Source organism: Pseudophryne corroboree, chromosome 2 (assembly GCF_028390025.1).
Source record: "Pseudophryne corroboree isolate aPseCor3 chromosome 2, aPseCor3.hap2, whole genome shotgun sequence".
Lineage (NCBI taxonomy): Eukaryota > Metazoa > Chordata > Amphibia > Anura > Myobatrachidae > Pseudophryne > Pseudophryne corroboree.
This window is the reverse complement of record NC_086445.1, coordinates 743,046,414-743,074,323: the sequence shown is the minus strand read 5'-3', so window position 1 is coordinate 743,074,323 and position 27,910 is coordinate 743,046,414. Positions and strand designations below refer to the sequence as shown.

The 27,910-nt window shown below is 44.1% G+C and overlaps 1 protein-coding gene across 4 annotated transcripts in view; it reads left to right on the top strand.

Moving 5' to 3' along the window:
* The window catches only part of PHTF1 (putative homeodomain transcription factor 1), a 281,464-nt gene that overhangs the window by 88,678 nt on the left and 164,876 nt on the right, over positions 1 to 27,910 (top strand). For all 4 annotated transcript variants that reach the window (XM_063955405.1, XM_063955406.1, XM_063955404.1 and 1 more), the window contains 3 exons: positions 34 to 190; positions 9,644 to 9,742; positions 24,621 to 24,771. In XM_063955405.1, the coding sequence (XP_063811475.1) occupies positions 34 to 190; positions 9,644 to 9,742; positions 24,621 to 24,771 (407 nt within the window). The remainder of the gene's footprint in view (positions 1 to 33; positions 191 to 9,643; positions 9,743 to 24,620; positions 24,772 to 27,910) is intronic.

Genomic DNA, 27,910 nt, shown 5'->3' with positions numbered 1-27,910 from the left:
TCACTTTTTGACATGTGGTTTATATTTTTATAGTGACAGCGATTGTTCTTTATTTCATGGTGCCTGTTGCAAGTGTGAGCGAGCAGGCTGGACCAATGTGCCTAATGCTGCTTCTGGGAACAGTTCATTGCCAGATTGTATCTACACAAAGCCACAGGGTGTCGGGGACACATGGAGAAAGGAGACAGAGGTAGGAGACAAGGCATTATATACCTTTCCCTTAGGAGCTAGCTTATTTGCTTTGTGTAGGATTATTTCCATACAATATAATGTCACATACAATACATCTTGTCACCTTTCACATGAGCTTGCAATATAAAAAGCATTTCAACTTCTCCCTTTTCTGTTGTCTCTCTCAATTCACTTTCCATTTAAATTATTATCTGCTTTGCCCTACGGTAGACACAGTTGTTTGAAAGATCAGCTGTTTGTTTGCATTTGTAAAACATTGTACAGGTTGAGTATCCCATATCCAAATATTCCGAAATACGGAATATTCCGAAATACGGACTTTTTTAAATGAGAGTGAGATAGTGAAAACTTTGTTTTTGATAGCTCAATGTACACAAACTATGTTTAATATACAAAGTTATTAAAAATATTGTATTAAATGACCTTCAGGCTGTGTGTATAATGTGTATATGGAACATAAATGAATTGTGTGAATGTAGACACACTTTGTTTAATGCACAAAATTATAAAAAATATTGGCTAAAATGACCTTCAGGCTGTGTGTATAAGGTGTATATGTAACATAAATGCATTCTGTGCTTAGACTTGGGTCCCATCACCATGATATCTCATTATGGTATGCAATTATTCCAAACTACGGAAAAATCCCATATCCAAAATACCTCTGGTACCAAGCATTTTGGATAAGGGATACTCAACCTGTATTACAATAACCGCTCCATTGCAGCACAATGAAGTTGGAGAAATAGGTGTCCCAAGTCGCAGGTCCATATTGCCACTGTGTTCCATTTCTTCATCTCAAAGTTGCAAACATCATAATATCTGGCCCAGTGAGCTGCACCCCTCTAATAATTAGCCATACCACCATTGGAGTCTGCAGCATCCGCACTGGATACAGTGCTGTGGAGCAGAATCGATAATAAGAGAGCACACTCCAGATTCTCCTCCTCTTCCTCTACTGATTTGATGGCTTACAATGTAAATTCTTGTTAGGAGCATCACATTTAAGGGTACAAACACTGCAACTGCTGATTGGCCGGAACGTGTCTTGTTTTTCTTATCTCCCCATTCTCAGGTAAAAGATACACTATAGCAGAGTTCCAGACAGTAGACTGTGGCCCTTAGGGTCAGATGCATATGCCCCATTTTTGAGACTTTTTCGGCAGGGCAAACGATTGCTCCCCCTGGCTACAAGCATGGCATTGCATCTTAATCAGTGGGAGAATGCTGCTCACCGAACAAAACCATTTTCTAGTTATAACCCAGAAACCATTTTTATAGTCTTACATTACGAGCAGTAAATGTGTTTAACTATTAGCATTTTTTATAATTAATCCCTCAGTTACATACAGGTCATTCAGGTCAATCAACTCACTTATAAAAATCATTATTTTATTGTCCGGTTAATAGAATCTTTTTAACTTTTATGTATCCTTTTTTTTTTTCAACCGGGGAACTTGGAACGCTTAGTATGGCAATGATCGTAACTGATATATTAGTTAACCTCCTATTTTCCTAGATCTATTATGGAAGAACTCTCACCCTTCATGTAAAGCCTTCATAATGTCATGTAGTTAATGTCTGCGTATTGACTTTAGGGTCAGGAAGCTAATGATGTGTTTTCTGGTCCATCGCCATAACCCAGTTTAAAAAAATGATGATGAAGATCAATGCTTCCTACCAGTCATTATGTTGTTGTAATTCTGTGCCACATATTTTCAGTGCCATATCTTAGGGCCAGTCCAGAGGAGGGGTCGAAGATTTACAAAAAAAAAAATCTGATTATTTTAGGATTGAGACATTAAAGTAGAGATGAGCGGGTTCGGTTTCTTTGAATCCGAACCCGCACGAACTTCACTTTTTTTTCCACGGGTCCGAGCGACTCGGATCTTCCCGCCTTGCTCGGTTAACCCGAGCGCGCCCGAACGTCATCATGACGCTGTCGGATTCTCGCGAGGCTCGGATTCTATCGCGAGACTCGGATTCTATATAAGGAGCCGCGCGTCGCCGCCATTTTCACTCGTGCATTGAGATTGATAGGGAGAGGACGTGTCTGGCGTCCTCTCCATTAGAATAGAGATAGATAGATTAGATAGAGAGAGATTGTGCAGAGTCGCAGACAGAGTTAGTTTACCACAGTCAGTGACCAGTGCAGTTGCTAGTTAACTTTTATTTAATATAATATATCCGTTCACTTCTCTCTGCTATATCCGTTCTCTGCCTGAAAAAAAAAACGATACACAGCACAGTCAGTCACACAGTGTGACTCAGTCTGTGTGCACTCAGCTCAGCCCAGTGTGCTGCACAGTCATCAATGTATAAATTAAAAGCTTATAATTAATTGTGGGGGAGACTGGGGAGCACTGCAGGTTGTTAGCAGGAGCCAGGAGTACAATTATATTAATTAACAGTGCACACTTTTGCTGCAGGAGTGGTGACCAGTGCCTGACCACCAGTATAGTATTGTTGTATACTACTAATATCTCTTTAAATATCAACCAGTCTATATTAGCAGCAGACACAGTACAGTGCGGTAGTTCACGGCTGTGGCTACCTCTGTGTCGGCACACGGCAGGCAGTCCGTCCGACCAGAATTGTATTATTTATTATTATATACCTACCACCTAACCGTGGTTTTTTTTTCATTCTTTATACCGTCATAGTGTCATCCTAATTGTTACGAGTATACTACTATCTCTTTATCAACCAGTGTACAGTGCGGTAGTTCACGGCTGTGGCTACCTCTGTGTCGGCACACGGCAGGCAGTCCGTCCGACCAGAATTGTATTATTTATTATTATATACCTACCACCTAACCGTGGTTTTTTTTTCATTCTTTATACCGTCATAGTGTCATCCTAATTGTTACGAGTATACTACTATCTCTTTATCAACCAGTGTACAGTGCGGTAGTTCACGGCTGTGGCTACCTCTGTGTCGGCACACGGCAGGCAGTCCGTCCGACCAGAATTGTATTATTTATTATTATATACCTACCACCTAACCGTGGTTTTTTTTTCATTCTTTATACCGTCATAGTGTCATCCTAATTGTTACGAGTATACTACTATCTCTTTATCAACCAGTGTACAGTGCGGTAGTTCACGGCTGTGGCTACCTCTGTGTCGGCACACGGCAGGCAGTCCGTCCGACCAGAATTGTATTATTTATTATTATATACCTACCACCTAACCGTGGTTTTTTTTTCATTCTTTATACCGTCATAGTGTCATCCTAATTGTTACGAGTATACTACTATCTCTTTATCAACCAGTGTACAGTGCGGTAGTTCACGGCTGTGGCTACCTCTGTGTCGGCAGTCGGCAGGCAGTCCGTCCATCCATAATTGTATTATTATTATAATATATACCACCTAACCGTGGTTTTTTTTGCATTCTTTATACCGTCGTCATAGTGTCATACTAGTTGTTACGAGTATACTACTATCTCTTTATCAACCAGTGTACAGTGCGGTAGTTCACGGCTGTGGCTACCTCTGTGTCGGCAGTCGGCAGGCAGTCCGTCCATCCATAATTGTATTATTATTATAATATATACCACCTAACCGTGGTTTTTTTTTCATTCTTTATACCGTCGTCATAGTGTCATACTAGTTGTTACGAGTATACTACTATCTCTTTATCAACCAGTGTACAGTGCGGTAGTTCACGGCTGTGGCTACCTCTGTGTCGGCAGTCGGCAGGCAGTCCGTCCATCCATAATTGTATTATTATTATAATATATACCACCTAACCGTGGTTTTTTTATACCACCTAACCGTGGCAGTCCGTCCATAATTGTATACTAGTATCCAATCCATCCATCTCCATTGTTTACCTGAGGTGCCTTTTAGTTCTGCCTATAAAATATGGAGAACAAAAAAGTTGAGGTTCCAAAATTAGGGAAAGATCAAGATCCACTTCCACCTCGTGCTGAAGCTGCTGCCACTAGTCATGGCCGAGACGATGAAATGCCAGCAACGTCGTCTGCCAAGGCCGATGCTCAATGTCATAGTACAGAGCATGTCAAATCCAAAACACCAAATATCAGAAAAAAAAGGACTCCAAAACCTAAAATAAAATTGTCGGAGGAGAAGCGTAAACTTGCCAATATGCCATTTACCACACGGAGTGGCAAGGAACGGCTGAGGCCCTGGCCTATGTTCATGGCTAGTGGTTCAGCTTCACATGAGGATGGAAGCACTCAGCCTCTCGCTAGAAAACTGAAAAGACTCAAGCTGGCAAAAGCACCGCAAAGAACTGTGCGTTCTTTGAAATCCCAAATCCACAAGGAGAGTCCAATTGTGTCGTTTGCGATGCCTGACCTTCCCAACACTGGACGTGAAGAGCATGCGCCTTCCACTATTTGCATGCCCCCTGCAAGTGCTGGAAGGAGCACCCGCAGTCCAGTTCCTGATAGTCAGATTGAAGATGTCAGTGTTGAAGTACACCAGGATGAGGAGGATATGGGTGTTGCTGGCGCTGGGGAGGAAATTGACCAGGAGGATTCTGATGGTGAGGTGGTTTGTTTAAGTCAGGCACCCGGGGAGACACCTGTTGTCCGTGGGAGGAATATGGCCGTTGACATGCCAGGTGAAAATACCAAAAAAATCAGCTCTTCGGTGTGGAGGTATTTCACCAGAAATGCGGACAACAGGTGTCAAGCCGTGTGTTCCCTTTGTCAAGCTGTAATAAGTAGGGGTAAGGACGTTAACCACCTCGGAACATCCTCCCTTATACGTCACCTGCAGCGCATTCATAATAAGTCAGTGACAAGTTCAAAAACTTTGGGTGACAGCGGAAGCAGTCCACTGACCAGTAAATCCCTTCCTCTTGTAACCAAGCTCACGCAAACCACCCCACCAACTCCCTCAGTGTCAATTTCCTCCTTCCCCAGGAATGCCAATAGTCCTGCAGGCCATGTCACTGGCAAGTCTGACGAGTCCTCTCCTGCCTGGGATTCCTCCGATGCATCCTTGCGTGTAACGCCTACTGCTGCTGGCGCTGCTGTTGTTGCCGCTGGGAGTCGATGGTCATCCCAGAGGGGAAGTCGTAAGCCCACTTGTACTACTTCCAGTAAGCAATTGACTGTTCAACAGTCCTTTGCGAGGAAGATGAAATATCACAGCAGTCATCCTACTGCAAAGCGGATAACTGAGTCCTTGACAACTATGTTGGTGTTAGACGTGCATCCGGTATCCGCCGTTAGTTCACAGGGAACTAGACAATTTATTGAGGCAGTGTGCCCCCGTTACCAAATACCATCTAGGTTCCACTTCTCTAGGCAGGCGATACCGAAAATGTACACGGACCTCAGAAAAAGACTCACCAGTGTCCTAAAAAATGCAGTTGTACCCAATGTCCACTTAACCACGGACATGTGGACAAGTGGAGCAGGGCAGGGTCAGGACTATATGACTGTGACAGCCCACTGGGTAGATGTATGGACTCCCGCCGCAAGAACAGCAGCGGCGGCACCAGTAGCAGCATCTCGCAAACGCCAACTCTTTCCTAGGCAGGCTACGCTTTGTATCACCGCTTTCCAGAATACGCACACAGCTGAAAACCTCTTACGGCAACTGAGGAAGATCATCGCGGAATGGCTTACCCCAATTGGACTCTCCTGTGGATTTGTGGCATCGGACAACGCCAGCAATATTGTGTGTGCATTAAATATGGGCAAATTCCAGCACGTCCCATGTTTTGCACATACCTTGAATTTGGTGGTGCAGAATTTTTTAAAAAACGACAGGGGCGTGCAAGAGATGCTGTCGGTGGCCCGAAAAATTGCGGGACACTTTCGGCGTACAGGCACCACGTACAGAAGACTGGAGCACCACCAAAAACTACTGAACCTGCCCTGCCATCATCTGAAGCAAGAAGTGGTAACGAGGTGGAATTCAACCCTCTATATGCTTCAGAGGTTGGAGGAGCAGCAAAAGGCCATTCAAGCCTATACAATTGAGCACGATATAGGAGATGGAATGCACCTGTCTCAAGTGCAGTGGAGAATGATTTCAACGTTGTGCAAGGTTCTGATGCCCTTTGAACTTGCCACACGTGAAGTCAGTTCAGACACTGCCAGCCTGAGTCAGGTCATTCCCCTCATCAGGCTTTTGCAGAAGAAGCTGGAGGCATTGAAGAAGGAGCTAACACGGAGCGATTCCGCTAGGCATGTGGGACTTGTGGATGCAGCCCTTAATTCGCTTAACAAGGATTCACGGGTGGTCAATCTGTTGAAATCAGAGCACTACATTTTGGCCACCGTGCTCGATCCTAGATTTAAAGCCTACCTTGGATCTCTCTTTCCGGCAGACACAGGTCTGCTGGGGTTGAAAGACCTGCTGGTGACAAAATTGTCAAGTCAAGCGGAACGCGACCTGTCAACATCTCCTCCTTCACATTCTCCCGCAACTGGGGGTGCGAGGAAAAGGCTCAGAATTCCGAGCCCACCCGCTGGCGGTGATGCAGGGCAGTCTGGAGCGACTGCTGATGCTGACATCTGGTCCGGACTGAAGGACCTGACAACGATTACGGACATGTCGTCTACTGTCACTGCATATGATTCTCTCAACATTGATAGAATGGTGGAGGATTATATGAGTGACCGCATCCAAGTAGGCACGTCACACAGTCCGTACTTATACTGGCAGGAAAAAGAGGCAATTTGGAGGCCCTTGCACAAACTGGCTTTATTCTACCTAAGTTGCCCTCCCACAAGTGTGTACTCCGAAAGAGTGTTTAGTGCCGCCGCTCACCTTGTCAGCAATCGGCGTACGAGGTTACATCCAGAAAATGTGGAGAAGATGATGTTCATTAAAATGAATTATAATCAATTCCTCCGCGGAGACATTGACCAGCAGCAATTGCCTCCACAAAGTACACAGGGAGCTGAGATGGTGGATTCCAGTGGGGACGAATTGATAATCTGTGAGGAGGGGGATGTACACGGTGATATATCGGAGGGTGAAGATGAGGTGGACATCTTGCCTCTGTAGAGCCAGTTTGTGCAAGGAGAGATTAATTGCTTCTTTTTTGGGGGGGGTCCAAACCAACCCGTCATATCAGTCACAGTCGTGTGGCAGACCCTGTCACTGAAATGATGGGTTGGTTAAAGTGTGCATGTCCTGTTTTGTTTATACAACATAAGGGTGGGTGGGAGGGCCCAAGGATAATTCCATCTTGCACCTCTTTTTTCTTTTCTTTTTCTTTGCATCATGTGCTGATTGGGGAGGGTTTTTTGGAAGGGCCATCCTGCGTGACACTGCAGTGCCACTCCTAGATGGGCCCGGTGTTTGTGTCGGCCACTAGGGTCGCTTATCTTACTCACACAGTCAGCTACCTCATTGCGCCTCTTTTTTTCTTTGCGTCATGTGCTGTTTGGGGAGGGTTTTTTGGAAGGGACATCCTGCGTGACACTGCAGTGCCACTCCTAGATGTGCCCGGTGTTTGTGTCGGCCACTAGGGTCGCTAATCTTACTCACACAGTCAGCTACCTCATTGCGCCTCTTTTTTTCTTTGCGTCATGTGCTGTTTGGGGAGGGTTTTTTGGAAGGGCCATCCTGCGTGACACTGCAGTGCCACTCCTAGATGGGCCCGGTGTTTGTGTCGGCCACTAGGGTCGCTTATCTTACTCACACAGCGACCTCGGTGCAAATTTTAGGACTAAAAATAATATTGTGAGGTGTGATGTGTTCAGAATAGGCTGAAAATGAGTGTAAATTATGTTTTTTGAGGTTAATAATACTTTGGGATCAAAATTACCCCCAAATTCTATGATTTAAGCTGTTTTTTAGGGTTTTTTGAAAAAAACACCCGAATCCAAAACACACCCGAATCCGACAAAAAAAATTCGGTGAGGTTTTGCCAAAACGCGGTCGAACCCAAAACACGGCCGCGGAACCGAACCCAAAACCAAAACACAAAACCCGAAAAATTTCCGGCGCTCATCTCTACATTAAAGTAGTTTGAACCTCTATATTTTAGGCTGATGTGGGAGTTGTTTATTAAAAAAGTTGAAGATGTTACAGTGTGCTTAATAATATTGATATTGTGACAACTACCAGGCTATATTTAGTGATGCCCTCGTTCATTCTAAGAACAATTTACATAAGTGACTCATATGGGCAGGGGCGTAACCAGAACTTTGTGGGCCCCATAACATTATTTTAAAGGGGCCCCTCCACATTTCCTATAGAGAGACACCTCTCCACAGTGATTCTTCACTTTATGCCCCATGGTAGAGCTCTAGCTCAGATTACACCACACGGTGCCACCAGTTCATATTATGCCACACTGAATTTCCCCCGTTAACAATAGGCCACATTGTAGTGCTGCCAGTACACATCATGCCACACAATGGTTCCAGTTCACAGTTTGCCGAACAGGGGACTTGGAACATCCAGCTCCTACCTGCAGGACATTCCATTTTGATTGGAGATCTTCTTAATGCAGGCACGCTGTCACTTTCTGGGACTGTCCTAATCTCAGAGTTCTGAGTCCCCCCCTCACTAACAGTGCTGAGTTTACTGATTAGCTCAGCTGTGTCTGTGAGCATGAAACAGGATTGTGGGAGATGAATCAGATCAGTGTGAGAGGGAGAGAAAGCGTTTGGCACTGACAAGACCCCCTTTTAATGTACAGGCAATTGGCTGGATCCAGTTTCTTAACAGGCAATTTCAAGAACTTGGTAAACAACTATATGGTCTGGGTCCAAGGCCCTAAACCTCTGGGCCCCATACCAGTGGCATCTCTTGCACCCACTATAGTTACGCCCATGCATATGGGTAAACTCTTGTAAAAATACCTTGTTTAAATGGAGATTAGTGTAATTAGTGATGTTTATTATAATTTTAAGCATTGTATTAAACGAAACCCCCCCATACCACATAGATTAATTCCTAATCCTCCAAAAAAGCAATAAGGTATTTTCATGCACTCTTTCAAAAAACTTCATGCACTGCACTCGTGTCCACTTTGGTTGAAAAGGGGCATAACTATGGCAAGTTAGCATGCAATCAGGAAAGTGCCAAGAGTGAATCTGCGATCTGTTATAGTTTCCAATGGGTTGGAATGGATATGCCGGTAGTCAGAATACCGACCGCGGCATCCCGGTACTCAGAATCCCGGCAGGGGAAGGTAAGCATACTTACTTTCCCCCAATGGCCCCCTAACCCTTACTTCTAGCAGGCTAAACCTAAACACCCCCTGTACCCCCACCCCAGCCCCCCTTCCCGCAGCCTAACTAACCCTAACCCTCCCCGGTGGTGCCTAAACCTAACCCTCTATATTATCAGATGATAACTTTTACAGTAAATGTTATCTGTTAACTTTTTTTTACATTTTTCTTGCTTCTTGACATTGCCATAGACACCAGAAAGGTGATTAAACATGTTGCTCATATCCATTTGGCTAGAGATTGGATTATAATTATTTACTTTGATTTTATGTAGAAAGTTCCAGAATGCACTGAACAATGAGAAAAAAGAATTCAGTAAATTATCAAAGTCACCAGTTTCCTGCAACCCACTCAAATCCTTCCTCTACAGTAGGTGAGTATGCGCCAGGGCCTGCACTACTCTTCACTTGGCATTTTTCATCATTCGGTTGATTGTGTGATCTCCCATGAAAAACTTCTACTTGAAATACCGCCTCATTGAGAGCAGAGTACAGTAGCTCCCACATATACCATGACAGATAGAACTTGAGGACATACAGTACACTGAAACTGGAGGGAGGCAGGTTCAGGGGAAATTTAAGGAAAAATTACTTCACAGAAAGGGTAGTGGATAAGTGGAATAGCCTCCCATCAGAGGTGGTAGAGGCTAAGACTGTAGCAATTTAAACATGCTCATTGCAGTGAGTGCAGCCACTATTGGCTGGACGGAATGATAAAAATTACAACACAGCTGTCCGGTCATCAATATAGACCAAATAGGGCAACATACACTTATTAAACGTACTATTTTGGACGAAAACAGTCACACAAATGTGTTGCATTGAAACATCAGTAAAAATGTTAAAAACAAGTTACTGCTACTTTAAAATGTATAACCGGATCAAACAACACTTATAATATGCAAAGAGATAACTGAAACACATGAATCAGCTGTTACAGTCACTGAGCATGTACAGAGAGGATGCATACATAATAAGCCATCGATGGAATTCTAGACTGTATCCATGCTATCAAAATCGGAATGACCATGGTATCTGCAAGTTTAGCAGAGTGGCACCAGCTGTATAAATCATGGACTCCTGGTTATGCTGGCCATGCACTGTGAGATCAAACTCCCCAATCAGACAGGCCAATTACAGGTTGAGTTTCCCTTATCCAAAATCCCCTGCTGAGGTAATGACACATACAGTATACATATATATTATATAATATATCTATATATACACATAATATATAATATATATGTCATTATCTCAGTAGAGGACCCAAAAATGTGGGATTTTTAATTTTAGCTAAGGGAAACTCAACCTGTATCTGACATTGGGTGTAGTATGGCTGACCGGCGGTCTCCTGACCGCCGGTCAGCTTACCGACGCCGGGATCCCGGCAGCATACCGACGCCGGGATCCCGGCGGGGAGGGGCGAGTGCAGCAAGCCCCTTGCGGGCTCGGTGGCGACCTACGGTCGCCACGGGTTCTATTCCCACTCTATGGGTGTCGTGGACACCCAAGAGTGGAAATAGTCCCTGTTGGTCGGCATGCCGACCATCGGGATAGTGGGTGTCGGGAAGCTGCAGGAGGTCATGTGACCGTCGGTCTCCCGACCGTCGGTCACATGAATACCACCCCTGACATTGGTATACTCTCGTACACTGGGGGTAATTCCAAGTTGATCGCAGCAGGAATTTGGTTAGCAGTTGGGCAAAACCATGTGCACTGCAGGGGAGGCAGATATAACGTGCAGAGAGAGTTAGATTTGGGTGTGGTGTGTTCAATCTGCAATCTAAATTGCAGTGTAAAAATAAAGCAGCCAGTATTTACCCTGCACAGAAACAAAATAACCCACCCAAATCTAACTCTCTCTGCACATGTTATATCTGCCTCCCCTGCAGTGCACATGGTTTTGCCCAACTGCTAAAAAACTTCCTGCTGCGATCAACTTGGAATTACCCCCACTGTCAGGTAATTGGTCTGTTAGTGAGTATATCTATCTGCTGTCATATGCACAACAGACCGATAATTGTTGCTTGGCTTCAGCCATACACAGTGCAGGTATCAGCCTGATCAGCCAATAATTGGCTAACCAGGGCCAACAATTACACCCTCTATGGCCACCTTTAATAAAGGATCCTAACTTTGTGTGTACCACAATATCATTAAATTTTTTATCATATTTTTAGCTTTATGTTTAAGTGTTTAGCTAGTAATCAGACTAGTGTTTAACTAGTCATCAGACTTTTTTATCATATGAACTTTTGTTTCATGTGTTTGTGAATCAAGTTCATACAGTACATCCAGAATTGTTCTGTTACAAGATTCCATCGTTATTTAAAGCTTTCCCGTTCTTAATTCATAGACTCAAAAATCTTGAATGGAATTTTACTTTCATAGAAAGCTGAAGACAGTAGGTCAGGCCTGGCCAACCTCTGGCTCTCCAGCTATTGTGAAACTACAAGTCCCAGCATGCCCTGCCACAGTATTGCTATTAGGGAATGCAAAAACGGTGGCAGGGCATGCTGGTTTGGGTAGTTTTTTTTTTACATCTGGAGAGCCGCTCGTTGGCCAGGCCTGCAGTAGGTGGTAGTGCGTCCAAATTTTGGTGTGCCACTATATAATACAGTGTATAGTCTGTGTTTAAATCAACAATGCATTCATTTCAGGGATGTTTTTAAATGTAAAAATAAAAAAAATAAAAACTTCCCAATTTGTCCACCCATAAAAGTCCATCCCATGTTTAATTCTCTAGTTCAAAATAACAGGAACCTGCAATACATTTTTGATTACTAAACCTAAAATGTTGTTGACTTTATAGAAGTGGCACTAAATGTACCCATTTTGCAGAAATGTTGCACGGTCATTTTGGTTTTTGAGTCTGTATTATGTATAAATCTTTGCTTGGGTTTATCCATATTGATTGGAGAATAGTGTCATTTGGAGAATAACTATGTCAGATGCATGGGGGCAGATGTATTAAGCCTGGAGAAGGGATAAAGTAGTGATAAGTGCAAGGTGATTATGCACCAGCCAGTTGGCTCCTAACTGTCATTTTTCAAATCCGTAATGGTTGGCTGGTGTGTTATGACCTTGCGCTTATCACTGCTTTATCACTTCTTTATCCCTTCTCCAGGTTAATACATCTGCTCCATGATTCCATTGTTCAGAAGTACATCTAATATCTCTGACGAATGTATGTCAGTGCACTCAGGGGCATAGCCAGAACTTTGTGGGCCCTATAGCAACATTTTGAAGGGCCCACGACCTATTGCTTCTAGAGAGACACCTCTCTGAAGCAGTTGTTAATGTTATGCCCTATAATAGTGCCCTCGTTCATTTTCTGAATCATAGTAGAGCCTTATTTAATGTTATGCCCCATAGTAGTGCACTAGCTTCTATTATGAATCATATCAGTGCTTAATTTCACCCTATGTCACATTTCAGAGCTGCCAGTACACATTATGCCACACAGTACGCCCAATTTACATTATGATAGTGTTCCCCATTCATATTGTGCCTCATTACAGTGCTCCAGTCCATATTATATAACATTAAAAATGCCCTTCAGGGTCATTCCATGAAAATGGTCTTTTTATGTAACGTTTGTTACCAGTTTTCATGACAAGTTTTGCATCACAATTAAAGCATATCATGTACCACACAAACAACATTTACTTTGCACAAAATATTCAAAACACATGCTCAAAAAAATATGTTTCACATGAAATATATTTAAAAATGTAATGTTTATTACCATGGAATGACCCTCCAGTTCATTTTATACCATACTACAATGAGCAAGTCCAGGGGCATACCTAGATATATTGCAGGCTCTAAGGAAAAAGGTTCGAAAGGACCCCTACGTACCACCAAATGACGAAAAATGTACATAACACATGTAACTGTGACAGGGAAGGTGGCCCCTCTCAGCTCTGGGCCCCATAGCAGCTGCACTGTCTGCACCTATGGTAGGTATGCCCTTGAGTGCGCTGCCCTCTTCTTATTTTACACACCACATTTCCCAACCGAATTAACCTACACATTGGTAAACAGATTTTTTATTTTACATTAGTTACTTCATTCAGCCTGCTTAGCTAATGATAAAGAAGTTGAAAAATCAGACAGATTGGTGTGTTTCTTGGGAAAGGGATCATGTTGGGGAAATTGCTGGTTAATAAAAAGGTATTTTCCTCCATAGATTGTAAGGTTGCGAGCAGGGCCCTCCTACCTCTATGAGTGTTTGTTATTACCCAGTTTTGTCTTCTCATTGTGACCAGTTGTAAAGCGCAACGGAATTTGCTGTGCTATTTAAGAAACTGTTAATAAATAAATAAAAAGGTCAATGTATTACAAGTCAGCATACCGAGTGGCTTGTGCACAATTTAACGTTATAAAAAAGATTCAGGGGTATATGCAATTGCGGGCGAATTGCGGCAATTTTTCGCCCGTTTTTTAATTCGACACAATTCGACCGTCGAATTCCGGCAGGTGGGTGCCGGAATTCGACATATTCAATAAAAAACGGATTCGACAGTACCGCTGTCGAAAAACGGCCGATTTGACGGATTTTGATCCGATTTTTAAAAATGGTCAAAAAACGGTAAAAATCCCGAAAAAAAATTGGGTGGGGTCCCCCCTCCTAAGCATAACCAGCCTCGGGCCCTTTGAGCCGGTCCTGGTTGCCAGAATACGGGGGGGGGGAAATGACAGGGGATCCCCCGTATTTTAACAACCAGCACCGGGCTCTGCGCCTGGTCCTGATGCAAAAAATACGGGGGACAAAAAGAGTAGGGGTCCCCCGTATTTTTTGTACCAGCACCGGGCTCCACTAGCTGGACAGATAATGCCACAGCCGGGGGTCACTTTTATACAGCGCCCTGCGGCCGTGGCATTAAATATCCAACTAGTCACCCCTGGCCGGGGTACCCTGGAGGAGTGGGGACCCCTTCAATCAAGGGGTCCCCCCCCCAGCTACCCAAAGGCCAGGGGTGAAGCCCGAGGCTGTCCCCCCCATCCAAGGGCTGCGGATGGGGGGCTGATAGCCTTGAGTAAAATGTAAGAATATTGTTTTTTGCAGAAGAACTACAAGTCCCAGCAAGCCTCCCCTGCAAGCCGGTACTTGGAGAACAACAAGAACCAGCATGCGGGGGGGAAACGGGCCCGCTGGTACCTGTAGTTCTACTGCAAAAAAAATACCCAAATAAAAACAGGACACAGACACCGTGAAAATACAACTTTATTTCACACATGCCAACACATTCATACTTATCTATGTTGACACACCGACTCTGGCCTCGTCTCCAATGTCGACGTCCGGGGTACCTGAAAATAAAATTATACTCACCTGATCCAGTGTCCTGGTCTTTTATTATAATCCACGTACTTGGCAAAAAAACAAACCGCATTAACCCGAACCAGACGGACTGAAAGGGGTCCCATGTTTACACATGGGACCCCTTTCCCCGAATGCAGAGACCCCCCGTGACTCCTGTCACAGAAAGATCCCTTCAGCCAATCAGGAAGCGCCACTTCGTGGCACTCTCCTGGTTGGCTTTGCGCGTCTGAGCTGGCAGACAGCGCATCGCACAGCTCCCTCCATTAGTTTCAATGGTGGGAACTTTGCGGTCAGCGGTGGGGTTACCCGCTGTTAGCCGCTGACCGCGGGTGACCTCACCGCTGTCCGCAAAGTTCCCACCATTGAAGATAATGGAGGGGGCTGTGCGATGCGCGTCTGACAGCTCAGACGTGCATACAGCCAATCAGGAGAGTGCCACGAAGTGGCGCTTCCTGATTGGCTGAAGGGACCTTTCTGTGACAGGAGTCACGGGGGGTCTCTGCATTCGGGGAAAGGGGTCCCATGTGTAAACATGGGACCCCTTTCAGTCCGTCTGGTTCGGGTTAATGCGGTTTGTTTTTTTGCCAAGTACGTGGATTATAATAAAAGACCAGGACACTGGATCAGGTGAGTATAATTTTATTTTCAGGTACCCCGGACGTCGACATTGGAGACGAGGCCAGAGTCGGCGTGTCAACACAGGTAAGTATGTGTGTCTGCATGTATGTAATAAAGTTATACTTTCACGGTGTCTGTGTCCTGTTTTTATTTGGGTATTTTTTTGCAGTAGAACTACAGGTACCAGCGGGCCTGTTTCCCCCCCCGCATGCTGGTACTTGTGGTTCTCCAAGTACCGGCTTGCGGGGAGGCTTGCTGGGACTTGTAGTTCTTCTGCAAAAACAATATTCTTACATTTTCCTCAAGGCTATCAGCCCCCCATCCGCAGCCCTTGGATGGGGGGGACAGCCTCGGGCTTCACCCCTGGCCCTTGGGTGGCTGGGGGGGACCCCTTGATTGAAGGGGTCCCCACTCCTCCAGGGTACCCCGGCCAGTGGTGACTAGTTGGATATGTAATGCCACGGCCGCAGGGCGCTGTATAAAAGTGACCCCCGGCTGTGGCATTATCTGTCCAGCTAGTGGAGCCCGGTGCTGGTACAAAAAATACGGGGGACCCCTACTCTTTTTGTCCCCCGTATTTTTTGCACCAGGACCAGGCGCAGAGCCCGGTGCTGGTTGTTAAAATACGGGGGATCCCCTGTCATTTCCCCCCCCGTATTTTGGCAACCAGGACCGGCTCAAAGAGCCCGAGGCTGGTTATGCTTAGGAGGGGGGACCCCACGCATTTTTTTCTCTGAATTTTACCCCATTACATAAAAAAAAATATTTTTAAAAATATATAAATAATACTTGTGCCTCCTAAATAGACAAACCAAGTACCTAATCCCCTCTAATATAAATAGATATGCTATTACCAATAAAAAAAAAACATTTATTAGATTCCGCCAGCAAAGTGTGGCGGATTGAAAATGACGAATTTACTGTCTAAAAGCACTGTTGTCGAATTTACAATCTTCAATTGAATATACTTTTGTCGAATTGTCGCATTTGTACCATTGCAGAAAGGTCGAATTTGACAAATGTCGAATTTCAAAAAGTCGAATTTGGAATGGCCGTTTTTTTTGCGAAAAAGTACTGTATTGCATTGTCAAAAAAAATTTTGGCCCGAAAATGTCCCGTTTTTTGACATTTTCGGGAATTCGACCGCAATTGCATATACCCCATAGTGTGGCATGGAGAATATGGTAGATAGTTACCTCCTATATGTGGGTATGTTTTGAGAGATTAGGACATGTTTTGGTGAATTTGAGGTACAGTATATTTCCCACAGATCAGGGACTGGGCTTATTTATTCCCAATTTTGCCAGGATGGTTGCATATTGAAAAGCCTAGTTGTATCTCAGATTTCTGTTATGCTAATTTCAGTGTTTTGGAAGTAGTGTTTCTTAAGGAATCAGGGATCTATTCATGAAGCAGTGAAAAGAGTGGAGAAGTGAGCCAGTGGAGAAGTTGCCCATTGCAACCAATCAGTATTGAAGTAACATTTATAATTTTCATACTATACAATTGTATGGAACAACTGACTGGTTGCCATGGGCAACGTCTCCACAGGCTCACTTCTCCACTCTTTTCACTGCTTTATGAATAGACTCCTCAGTGTTTAATAGAACCTTACATTTGTCTTCCTTTCCTATGCACTGAATACTGTTGTGGTCAGGACTACTGTAGATTTACAATGCAGAACAACAAAGCAATATTGCAAATAGATGTTATGTTAACGGTTTTATTTTTTACTGTTGCTTCTTGGTCTTCACCAACCTCCCATATACACTACTTGGAATTGTGGAGGGAGAAATGTTGGATAGAGGTTCAATATATACAGGAGACCGGCTGACGGGATTCCGGCTGTCACTATACCAACAGCGGCACCGGAATCCCGCCAGCGAGTCCCCTCACGGGCTTGCTGCATTTGCCAAGCCTCGGGCACGGTGGCGAGCTCAGCACAGGTTATAGTCCCACTCGGGTGGTGGCGTGGACCCACCACCTAAGTGGGAATACCGGGCTGCGGTCGGGATTCCGACCTCCACCACTTTCCCGCCTTTCGGGATCCTGGTATCGGTATCCTGAACACCGGGATCCCGACAGGTGTTATTTTATCTGCATCCGCAGGATCATGGGGGTCATTCCGAGTTGTTTGCTCGCTAGCAGATTTTAGCAGCATTGCACACGCTAGGCCGCCGCCCTCTGGGAGTGTATCTTAGCTTAGCAGAATTGCGAACGAAAGATTATCAGAATTGCGAATAGAAAATTCTTAGCAGTTTCTGAGTAGCTCGAGACTTACTCCTACACTGCGATCATCTCAGCCCGTTTCGTTCCTGGTTTGACGTCACAAACACGCCCTGCGTTCGGCCAGCCACTCCCCCGTTTCTCCAGACACTCCCACGTTTTATCCTGGCATGCCTGCGTTTTTCCGCACACTACCAGAAAGCGGTCAGTTTCCGCCCAGAAACACCCACTTCCTGTCAATCACACTCCGATCACTACAACGATGAAAATTCTTTGTTCTGACGTGAGTAAATCTACGAAGTTTTGTGCTAAAATACTTAGCGCGTGCGCACTGTGTACCATGCGCATGCGCATATTTGCCTTAATCGCTCCGTTGCGAAAATCTGCAACGAGCGAACAACTCGGAATGACCCCCCATATTCATAATTGCTTATTTGAGGTCTATTAATTCCCAATATCTGTGGTAATATCGTCCGCATACACGTCCCTACTGTAGCTGTGTTTTCCACAGTATCTGACTAAATTACTCTAAACCTGAAGAACATTGGTTGTTCTGAGCAGGTTCCTTAAGATTATAATGTTAATAATAGTTAAAATGAACATATACTGAAAAATGGCCGTCTGTGTGCTCGTTTCCTGAGAGACTGCACTGTACAACAGATTTATATAAAACAAGCTGAAAAGAACACCACAGGAATAAAGGTTTGATATTTCAGTGAGGACTTTTGCTTTCACAGAATTGGTCATGAAGTAGCAAAAGATTTGCTTTTAAATTGGTAAAGAACACAATTATTATACCTGCATCTAAAAATAACTGCCCAATTATTAAACTGATTTTCAGGAAAAATATTATATCATATGAACTTTGTTCTACAGAATTCTACAGAGGCATTATTAAAGGTAATCTTTCATTGAAAGTTTTCATAATCAAATTTATGGTTTAAACACAGCATTAGGTAGCATAGACATTCTGTTTTGTGCCAAAGAACAATTTGCTTAAGTGATAAATTTGTATATGTTCATATTTTGCATAGACGTCTCATGAGCTCATATCAGTAGAGGTTGTTAGTAGTCCATTGTTATATCTGGTAAATACAAAAAGAAACAATCTCACTTGTGCTCAAAATTGTCCCAACAATTATATTAATCCTCATGTGATGATGTCACAGTTCCCGCTCGTTCCCAGTGGTATAGCCCATGTATAAGTACATAGAAAACAAAAACATGCAATAGTGTAATATTGCTTACTGATATCAACTCCCTATGTGGGTCACTGAAGGAAAGGGCCTTATTCAGATATGGACGCAGCTGCAGCGTTCACATGCAGCGACTGCATCCATGAGGTCTGCACGTGCAATCGCATCTAGTAAGGATGCAATCACATGGTGATTGACAGGTGATGGTCACCTGGGAGCAGCGATATGGTGGTGGTGGGGGGAGTGGGGGAGATCGAGAAACACAGGCGCGTCTTAGCCGTTTTCAGGGTCGGCCAATGACGTCACCTGCGTTTCCTGCATATGGAAAAATGGCGACAGCAGGGGTTGACCGCTGTTCAATGTGTTCGCAATTAAACTGTATCAAATCATATTATCAGTATGGGAGTTATGATTGTCCATCCCTAACTTTAGCAAAATGAAGCAGTGGACCTGACAGAAACAGCTAAGACCTGACAGAAACAGCTACTGTTGGAGGAACACTGACACTGCTTAGCAGTTCAGTAAATCATTCCTGCAGCAGATGAATGGAAATAGAAATGCTAAGCCAAGCAGTCAGAACCAGAATCAACAATGTCCACAGCCAATAGTCCGAACCAAAAGTCTCAGGAAGTAGAACATCATCCAAGAGCCAAGACATTGGCTTAGGAATAACTATCAAAAAAAAGGCAAGACTGACACAAAGGTGCACAATACAGTAACTAGGAATATTAAAACTTAACTTACATTGTTTTCACTTCATTAAAATGGAATTCGAGTACTACATACTCAATGTGAAATATTTAAACTTTGCTCACCATCTTCTCAGGTTGTTACTGTAGCAGCTCAATGAATGTTGGGCGGCAGACAAATCTATAAATTTCATAGCTGCAGAACACAGCATTCTTTCTGCAATGGAAAGCAAATATTATTTGGGCAGTTTATCCAAACATTGTTGCGGAAATTTCCACAAATGTGTTACACTTGTGGGTTGCTATGCTTTCACCCTTCTGTTCATTTCATCCCAAACCAGCTCGATGAAGTTAAAGTCTGTTGACTATGCTAGCCATTCCTTGATTTGAAGCCTGCGGTCAGTCACTCTGTGCAAGTCGTAAAGGATCCCCAAACCTTCACACTTCCTCTTCCATGTTTAACACATACTTACCGACTTCCTGGATGCTCTCTCTGGGAAAGAGCAGCCAGGTCGGCTCAGCAGGAGCAGGGCAATGATAAGCAGAGGGGGCAGGGTGGCAGCGGTATGGGGCGTGGTTGACGCTTTGCATCATTTAAGCCATGCCCCCGCTCTGTAATGTCGATATTACCGGCATTATACTGCAGGGTGTGTGGCTATGATGACTCGATTTAACAAGAATCGCGTCATCGACTGCCTGGACCGCCCATTTTACTCACTAAGTGGGCGGCCGGGCTAGGGGGGGGGAGCACAAAAATCGGGAGACTCTTCCGCGGGGGCCTGGAGGGTCACCCGATTTTCGGGAGCCTCCCGGCCATTCCAGGAGAGTAGGCAAGTATGATAACAGTTGGTGTCATAGAGAATTAAGCCAAAAATGTAAAAGGGCAGTGTTTTAGCAAAACATTAGGTGTCTTGCTACCAAATGGATTGCACTTTTATATATTGGGCTTAAGCAACCACTTAGTAAATAAACACCGTGTACTGACAAACTCCTATTGAGTGGCGTATAAAAGTCCTGCCTGATGAACAAAAGATTTCACATTTCATAAGATTCTTGAGACTTTCTTCCAGTCTTCAGTAGTCCACTGGCTGTGCTTCATTGCGCAGGCAAGCCTTTATCTCATTGCTGCAAAAGTTCTTAATGGCCTTCTCTTTAACCGAAAAATCACATTATTTTTCAGTTTTTGCTAACCTAAACATATAATATTGTAGATGTAGCTATCATATTATAGACTGTAAATGATAAATGCTATTTCAAACTGGATTGGTTGCTATGGGCAACTTCTCCACTTACCTTACATCTCCAATCTTTAAAAGGCTTCATACAGCTCTTCCCTAGTAGATTACTGATTAGCTAGCGTTGCACCATTTCATGTTATTCACTGTTCTTTCAATTGCTTAAATTCACTAGAAACTAAAAAAATGGGGTGTTCTGAAACTTTTGCCCATTAGTGCATGCATTACAGACAAAATGGGAAATCTAGGCATTGTGCACAATTCATGAAGCTTTTAGACAAAGGAAGTAAACCCAATTAGGTGCTAGTTGGTTTGTGCATGCCGTTTTCATGGCAAGTTCGCACTGTGAATTACTGTATATTTGCATTCCAATTTCAAACTCGCGTTGCTTTTTCAGAGAAAATTCAGATTTTTTTTTTGTGCCATTTCCACATCATCCAAGGAATGTTGCTTCTCACCCAATAGTCTCTAATGGACCCATTTCCACCTTCTTCTTTAAACGCTCTTCATTGAAAGGCTTGGAAGGTGGACCTGGTATCTGGCATCTGGGAACCACTTTAGATGACGAGGAGTGGACTGAGGTCTGGGATAATGCTGCCTCTAGTTCCACATGTGTCCGGATCAAAGTCAATAACTATAAATTATAATATACGTGGTACTATGTGCCCTCTCGTTTGATCAAAATGTATCCCAGTACAATGCACAGGTGCTGGAGAGGATGTGCCATGGAGGGCACCTATCATTGATCTCATAACACGCTTACTAAATAATTCTCTTCCAATAACCTAAGCATATTCTCCTCCCTCTAGGTCTCCCTATATTGACTAGGCAACAAAATAAATGAATGCGCCATATAGTTACTGACAGGATTTGCCAGTTAGCGGCGGATTGGAAACAACCTGCTTCTCCATCCAGTCTAGTTTTTCCAGAATCTGGGACATTTATCGCATGGTGTATTTGACTAGCGTTATTGATCATGCTTCTAAATCATTTGACAAAATATAGAGCCCGTGGTTAGACTCTCAACATGCCTCCTCCCCTTTTGCATTGTAACAGCCAACTACATACATTGGTTTATTTACATTCCTACCCTAAGGACCCATCCCAGGGGTTCTCCTTTCTCTTTCTTCATCTCTTGTTTCCTATTTTATTTTTTATTTTTTACATTTCTTTTTCTTTGTACACACTTGATACCTATTTTGGGTGTTATGTTAATAAGATTTAGCTTATCTTGGGCCTTGTTGTTGAATGTGATCTACTCAATAAAATGTTTAAAAAATAATAATTAATGTTGTATTTTGTACTTTTACCACAATCATAGGACCCCCTCCATATATTTCAGAGACGCCAAAGTTCAGGGTCGAGGGGTGCAGTGCAGCTGCCATCTACATTTAATATGGGCAGTGTCAGGTGGGAATAAAATACCCTTTACTGTCTGGTCCACTTCCTCCTCCCCACAACCATCCTCCGCCCGCAACACCTCCTCCTGCACCCTTCTCCTCACCACTACATATGTTCCTCACCTCTTCCCCCCTACCACTGTTGACAGCTCCCCTTTGTCCCTGCACCCCTTTCCCTCATTGCTCACCCTGACTTCCCCCCTCACTTTCCAACTGGGTTCAGCTGAAATTGTAAACTGTAAATCTGCACTGCGTGCACACCCGTGATTCATAGGAGTAGGGAGAGCTGTTGGGAGGGGGGTGAGGACGGAAGCGTGGCAGTGTGGTGGGGGGAGATTTGTGTGAGGGATATATGAGATTGTATGTATTTTTATGCATATTCTCACAGATCCAAGTGCACGATTTCAGTAGAGACAACATTTTTGTTTACCTCTGAGATGGCCCACTGAGCCCAGGTTCATTAAGTAACAAAGTGCATGAGGAATGCCAAGCCAGACAAAAGTTTCTCTCAGGAAATAGGTCATATGTACATGCCTGTATGGATAGCAAGCATTTATAGTAGCTATGCATAGACAGAGGCGGAATCAAACCTCATGGGGCCCTAAGCAAGATACAGTTTTGGGGACCCCACCCGTCAATCGTCAGTGGGCAAATTGTAGCAGAAAGGCCCCCACTCATTGTGCCGCACCCAGTCAATGTATGCTCCCCAATCTGCCCCTTGCCCAATTATAGCAGGTGAATGGTAGTTGTACTAGTGTACTTAAAATCACACTGTAGGTACTGTGCACAGGCAGGTGCAGGCAACTGGCAGCTGTCTAGTCACTGACAGCCTGCCGGGAGTATTCAACCAGCCCAGCATTCTGTCATTCCGACTCCATGATCTGTCGGCGAGCCCCCTGGGACCCCCCGGGCCCTTGTGGCTGCTCTGGTTGTCTAGTGGTAAATCCGGTGGTGAATTTGCGAACTAAATTGTCAGAGCTCATATAATGGAGTCACACTAAAGGCACTGATATATAGTCACTACACGTCCCTGTCTCATATACACAGTAGTACTTAAAATAGAGTATAATAGCATATTTATATATCATCCGTCAGTGTGTGCCTCCCCCCAAGCCATGATTGTAGCAGGCAGATGTTCTAGACCAGTGGTTCTCAAACTCGGTCCTCAGGACCCCACACGGTTCACGTTTTCCATGTCACCCAGCAGCTGCACTGTGTATCACCAACTGTCACATTTTAAAAATCTACAGGTGACCTGTAAAACATGAACCGTGTGGGGTCCTGAGGACCAAGTTTGAGAACCTGTGTTCTAGACTATACTTAAAATAACACTGTCCACCCTTCATCCCTCACTCCTGCCCGACTGGAATTTGAAGTACAGTAGGTGGATGTTATATAAAATAAAAAAAATACTGTAATAAAGTATACTAGAAGACCTGTTTTTTTTTAATGTGCACATCCCGGCTCCTCTTTCTAAGTATCTGACGTCATACACGCGTGTGTCATGACTGGTCATACGCACAGTACTGCAGGACTGGAGACACAGGCATGCACTGGAGCCAGCACCCAACAGCCGTCTAATCACTGACAGCCTGCCAGGAGTATTCAGCCAGCCCAGCTTTCTGGCAATTTCGGTGAAGCTTGTAGTTTGCCGGAAATGCACTTTATAAAACCATGTCAGCGGATTCCCTGAGACCGACAGGCCCTAAGCAGCCACTTTGTGGTAAATCCTCCTAGTTTATATAGATAAAGAAAAAAGTTAAATGCTATTGCCCAGCATCTATTCACATTACAACTGCCTTTTTTGTAGTATAATTTAAAAATTAAAAGTAAACGTCTGGTTAGGAGGGCTGCAGCATATTTGTTGCTCAGTTACATGCTTCCAATACCATGTTATTTAATGAGAGTTTGGTCACTTACTATATGAATCTTCTGCCTTTTTTTATAATGGTGTACCTACTGTAAGTGACTAAGGGGGACATTTACTAAGCAGTGATAAGAGCGTAGAAGTGAGCCAGTGGAGAAGTGGCCCCATCAACCAATCAGCAGCTCTGTATCATTTTATAGTATGCAAATTATAGATGTTACTTCAGTGCTGATTGGTTGCCATGGGCAACTTCTCCACTGGCTCACTTCTCCGCTCTTACCACTGCTTAGTAAATGTCCCCCTAAATCCTTCTTTATGCTCTTAAACTGTTCTATATGGTTAATGTACAGTAATGTACGAGATTCCATAATATATTAGAATTCTCCAATATACCACACTCACCCTTTCTTCAAGAAATGCTTCAGTTTTCGATATTCAGTTTTGTCTACCTTATTCCTCTTATTACCGGTACCAATTTCCTAGTGTCAGTGCAGGCCACATAAAGAGAGTCAGGGTAAGTAGTTATTCCAACTCAGTAGCTTGAAGCTTGAGTACAGATAAACAAAGAGCATTTGCTAAAAGACAAATCACTATTCTTTTATTTTTTTTTAAAGAAATCATTGCAATTTTATCGGGGGATGTTGAGTGACAGTTTAAAGCTACAAATCTCTGTTCATATATGTTTCCCTTAGAGTCAAAAGGAAAAATGTGCCTAAGAAAACTTATAGAACACGCAATGGTCTGATCTATGAAGGTCTTGCAAGGAGGGGAGCAGATTCCTGTGTGCCTGAATCACATTGCTTAGTGTGCAAGTCTGTAATGACGGATGGAGAAAAGAATCAGGTATACCAATAAAGAGTACATATTATAATATTGTATAGTAGTTTCAACCACTAGGACTCTGATACCGATATTATAACATTGGAAGCATATTGTGCTTTATATTCACTTGAGCTACTGCTGGGCTCTTCATGGTATATGTATTATATTTGCAGGCAGTAATAGAACAGTATTGTCTGGTGGCCACATTATAGTAAAGTGATAGGTATTCCTAACCAGTGGCAGTTGAATAGAGTACTCTGTTACAGGGATTTATTTTTTACACAAGTGTATAGTCAGTTATTTCGTATGATTGTATGGGTAGCACAGTGGTCAGTATTGCTGCAGCACTGGGGCTACAGACTCCATTTTCTCCTAGTCTATCTGTGTACAGTAGTTTGTTTGTTTGTTTGTTTGTTTGTTTGTTTGTTTACACCATGTTTGGATACAGTAGTATTCCTTCCACATTTCGACACATACAATAGGTTAATTGGCATCTCACCAAAATGAACCGCATGTGTGTGATATTTAGATTGTGAGCTCTACTGGGGCAGGTACTGGTGGGAATTATTATTATTCTCTGTAAAATGCTGTGTAATATGTTGGTGCTAAGCATAGGCGTGCACAGCTAATTTTATTAGGGGGTGCACCGCCTTTTGGACGTGTCTAGCACCACCTTTTGGGTGTGTCCATCTCCACCTTTTGGGCGTGTCCAGCACTGCCCAGGGACATTTCTAGCACTATTTTACATTCTTTCAGTAAAATCACATGACTTAAACTAATTTCTCCCTAGTTCCTAATAATACAAGCAGACACCCCAGAGAAATAAAATGAAACATAATGGTGCTCCACCGGCCGGTACTGACTGTCCGTTACGACATATACCTGAGTCCTAACTGCTGCTGCACCCTATTGATGCTTACATTGCCGTAACCTATCCCTGACCCAGTGGTGGAACTAGAGAGTGGTGGGCCTAAATGCATATGCATCCCCCCCCCCTACCCACACACACACACACACACACACACACACACACACACACACACACACACACACACACACACACACACACACACACACACACACACACACACACACACACACCCCCAGCACCTGAACCCTGGTTTTGAGTAAGTTGCTCTGAAAAGTATGGGAGATTTAGGGGGCTGATCATTTGAGTTTTAATATAACACAAGTAAAGTTTAAACTGTACACATGTGCCATCAGAGCCACATCTGCCTCTTTCTATGCCTTCAGACCCCTCCTCTGCAGGACACCAGCTTTTGTCACACATGTCTCCATGCTCACCAGTTACTGACAGTAGTGTCCCTTATTCACATTACGCAATATGAGCCAAAATGTACATTACCCCACACAGTATGAGCCGAAATGTACATTACCCCACACAGTATGAGCCGAAATGTACATTACCCCACACAGTATGAGCCGAAATGTACATTACCCCACACAGTATGAGCCGAAATGTACATTACCCCACACAGTATGAGCCGAAATGTACATTACCCCACACAGTATGAGCCGAAATGTACATTACCCCACACAGTATGAGCCGAAATGTACATTACCCCACACAGTATGAGCCGAAACATTACCCACACACTATGATCCGAAATTCACATTACGCCACACACTATGAGCCCGAAATTCACATTACGTATTCCACCTTTCTAACTTGTGGGTGCGCTCTCTGCTGAGCGCTTCTTGCCGCCAGCCACTCCTGACCCAGACATCACTCAGAACCTCTAGGCTGGCGCTCTGCACCTGGACCAGCAGCACCCAGCTCTCCAGCCAGCTCTGGAAAGACACCTCCAACATCCTCCAGTTCCAGTAGCAGGAAGGGGGTTCATTCTGAGTTGATCGCTAGCTAGCTATTTTTTGCAGCGCTGCGATCAGATAGTTGCCGCCCACAGGGGAGTGTATTTTCACTTTGCAAGTGTGCGAACGCTTGTGCAGCCGAGCGGTACAAAAACAGTTTGTGCAATTTCTGAGTAGGTCTGAACTTACTCAGCCGCTGCGATCACTTCAGCCTGTCCGGTCCCTGAATTAACGTCAGACACCCGCCCTGCAAACTCTTGGACACACCTCCAGTTCCAGCCTCCGCAACCCCCGGCAACTCCTTCCGACTGGCAAGGTCTCACAGCACCGCACCACTTCCCAAAAATCCCCTCCCCCATCCTCACACTGTGCACATACAGTACCGTTGACCGATACTCACTTGCCAAAGCAGTGGCAGGATCCTGTGTCTGTGTGCAGGCGTGTGTGAGGGGGGGTGCCCGACATTAGGGGGTGCCTGTGCGCACCAGTTACCACCCGTGCGCACGCCTATGGTGCTAAGGTTAATAATAGCAACATTGCACTTAGATATTAATGTGCACTATACCATAGTAACCAATAAGCAATTGCCATCTACGAGCCGGATTCAAATGTCTGTTCCCAGCCTGCGATTGCACCCACTATTCAAATGTTTCTGCCGACGGTCGCCACAAGTTCATTTCAGCTTGCTGTAAAGCATTTAAATAAACCCGTTTGGGCGCCCAAACGGGTTTTTTCACGCTCAAGCCCATTACTTTAATCGGGTTTAGGTGCTTTGCGCGCCTAAATACGAGTGTAATGTGCGCGATCAGTGCAATAAGTGGGGGCATTTGAATATTGCATCATCACTTTAGGTATTTGAATATCACATCATCACTTTAGACAACTCCCATCACTTTAGACAGGAGTTCGGGGGTGCGGTAACATTTCAATTCCCCACTATGTGTTTGCAGTTAGGCTACTGTGCTATGCTGCTTTTGGGTTGCAAATGTGCACCTAAATGCAATGTTAGTGAATAACATTTTCTAAAGCTTCTGAAAATAAAAGGTGGTAGCAACCAATCACTTTCTAGCTATCATTTCTTTATTGCATCCTAGAAAATGACAGAATCTGATTGGTTACTATGGGCAACACCTTCACTTGTCTATTTTAGAAGCTTTAGTAGATTTACCCCTTGGAGTCTGATTTAAAGTTAAGCATAACACTTTTGTGCATATTGCTTCTCATACAGCAAAGTACGATTATCAGTACTTTGTGTATGTGCAGACCCGTTCTGTGCATGCACGAATGGTGACTGACAGTGTAATGCACGTTTGTGGAAACAGGGGTG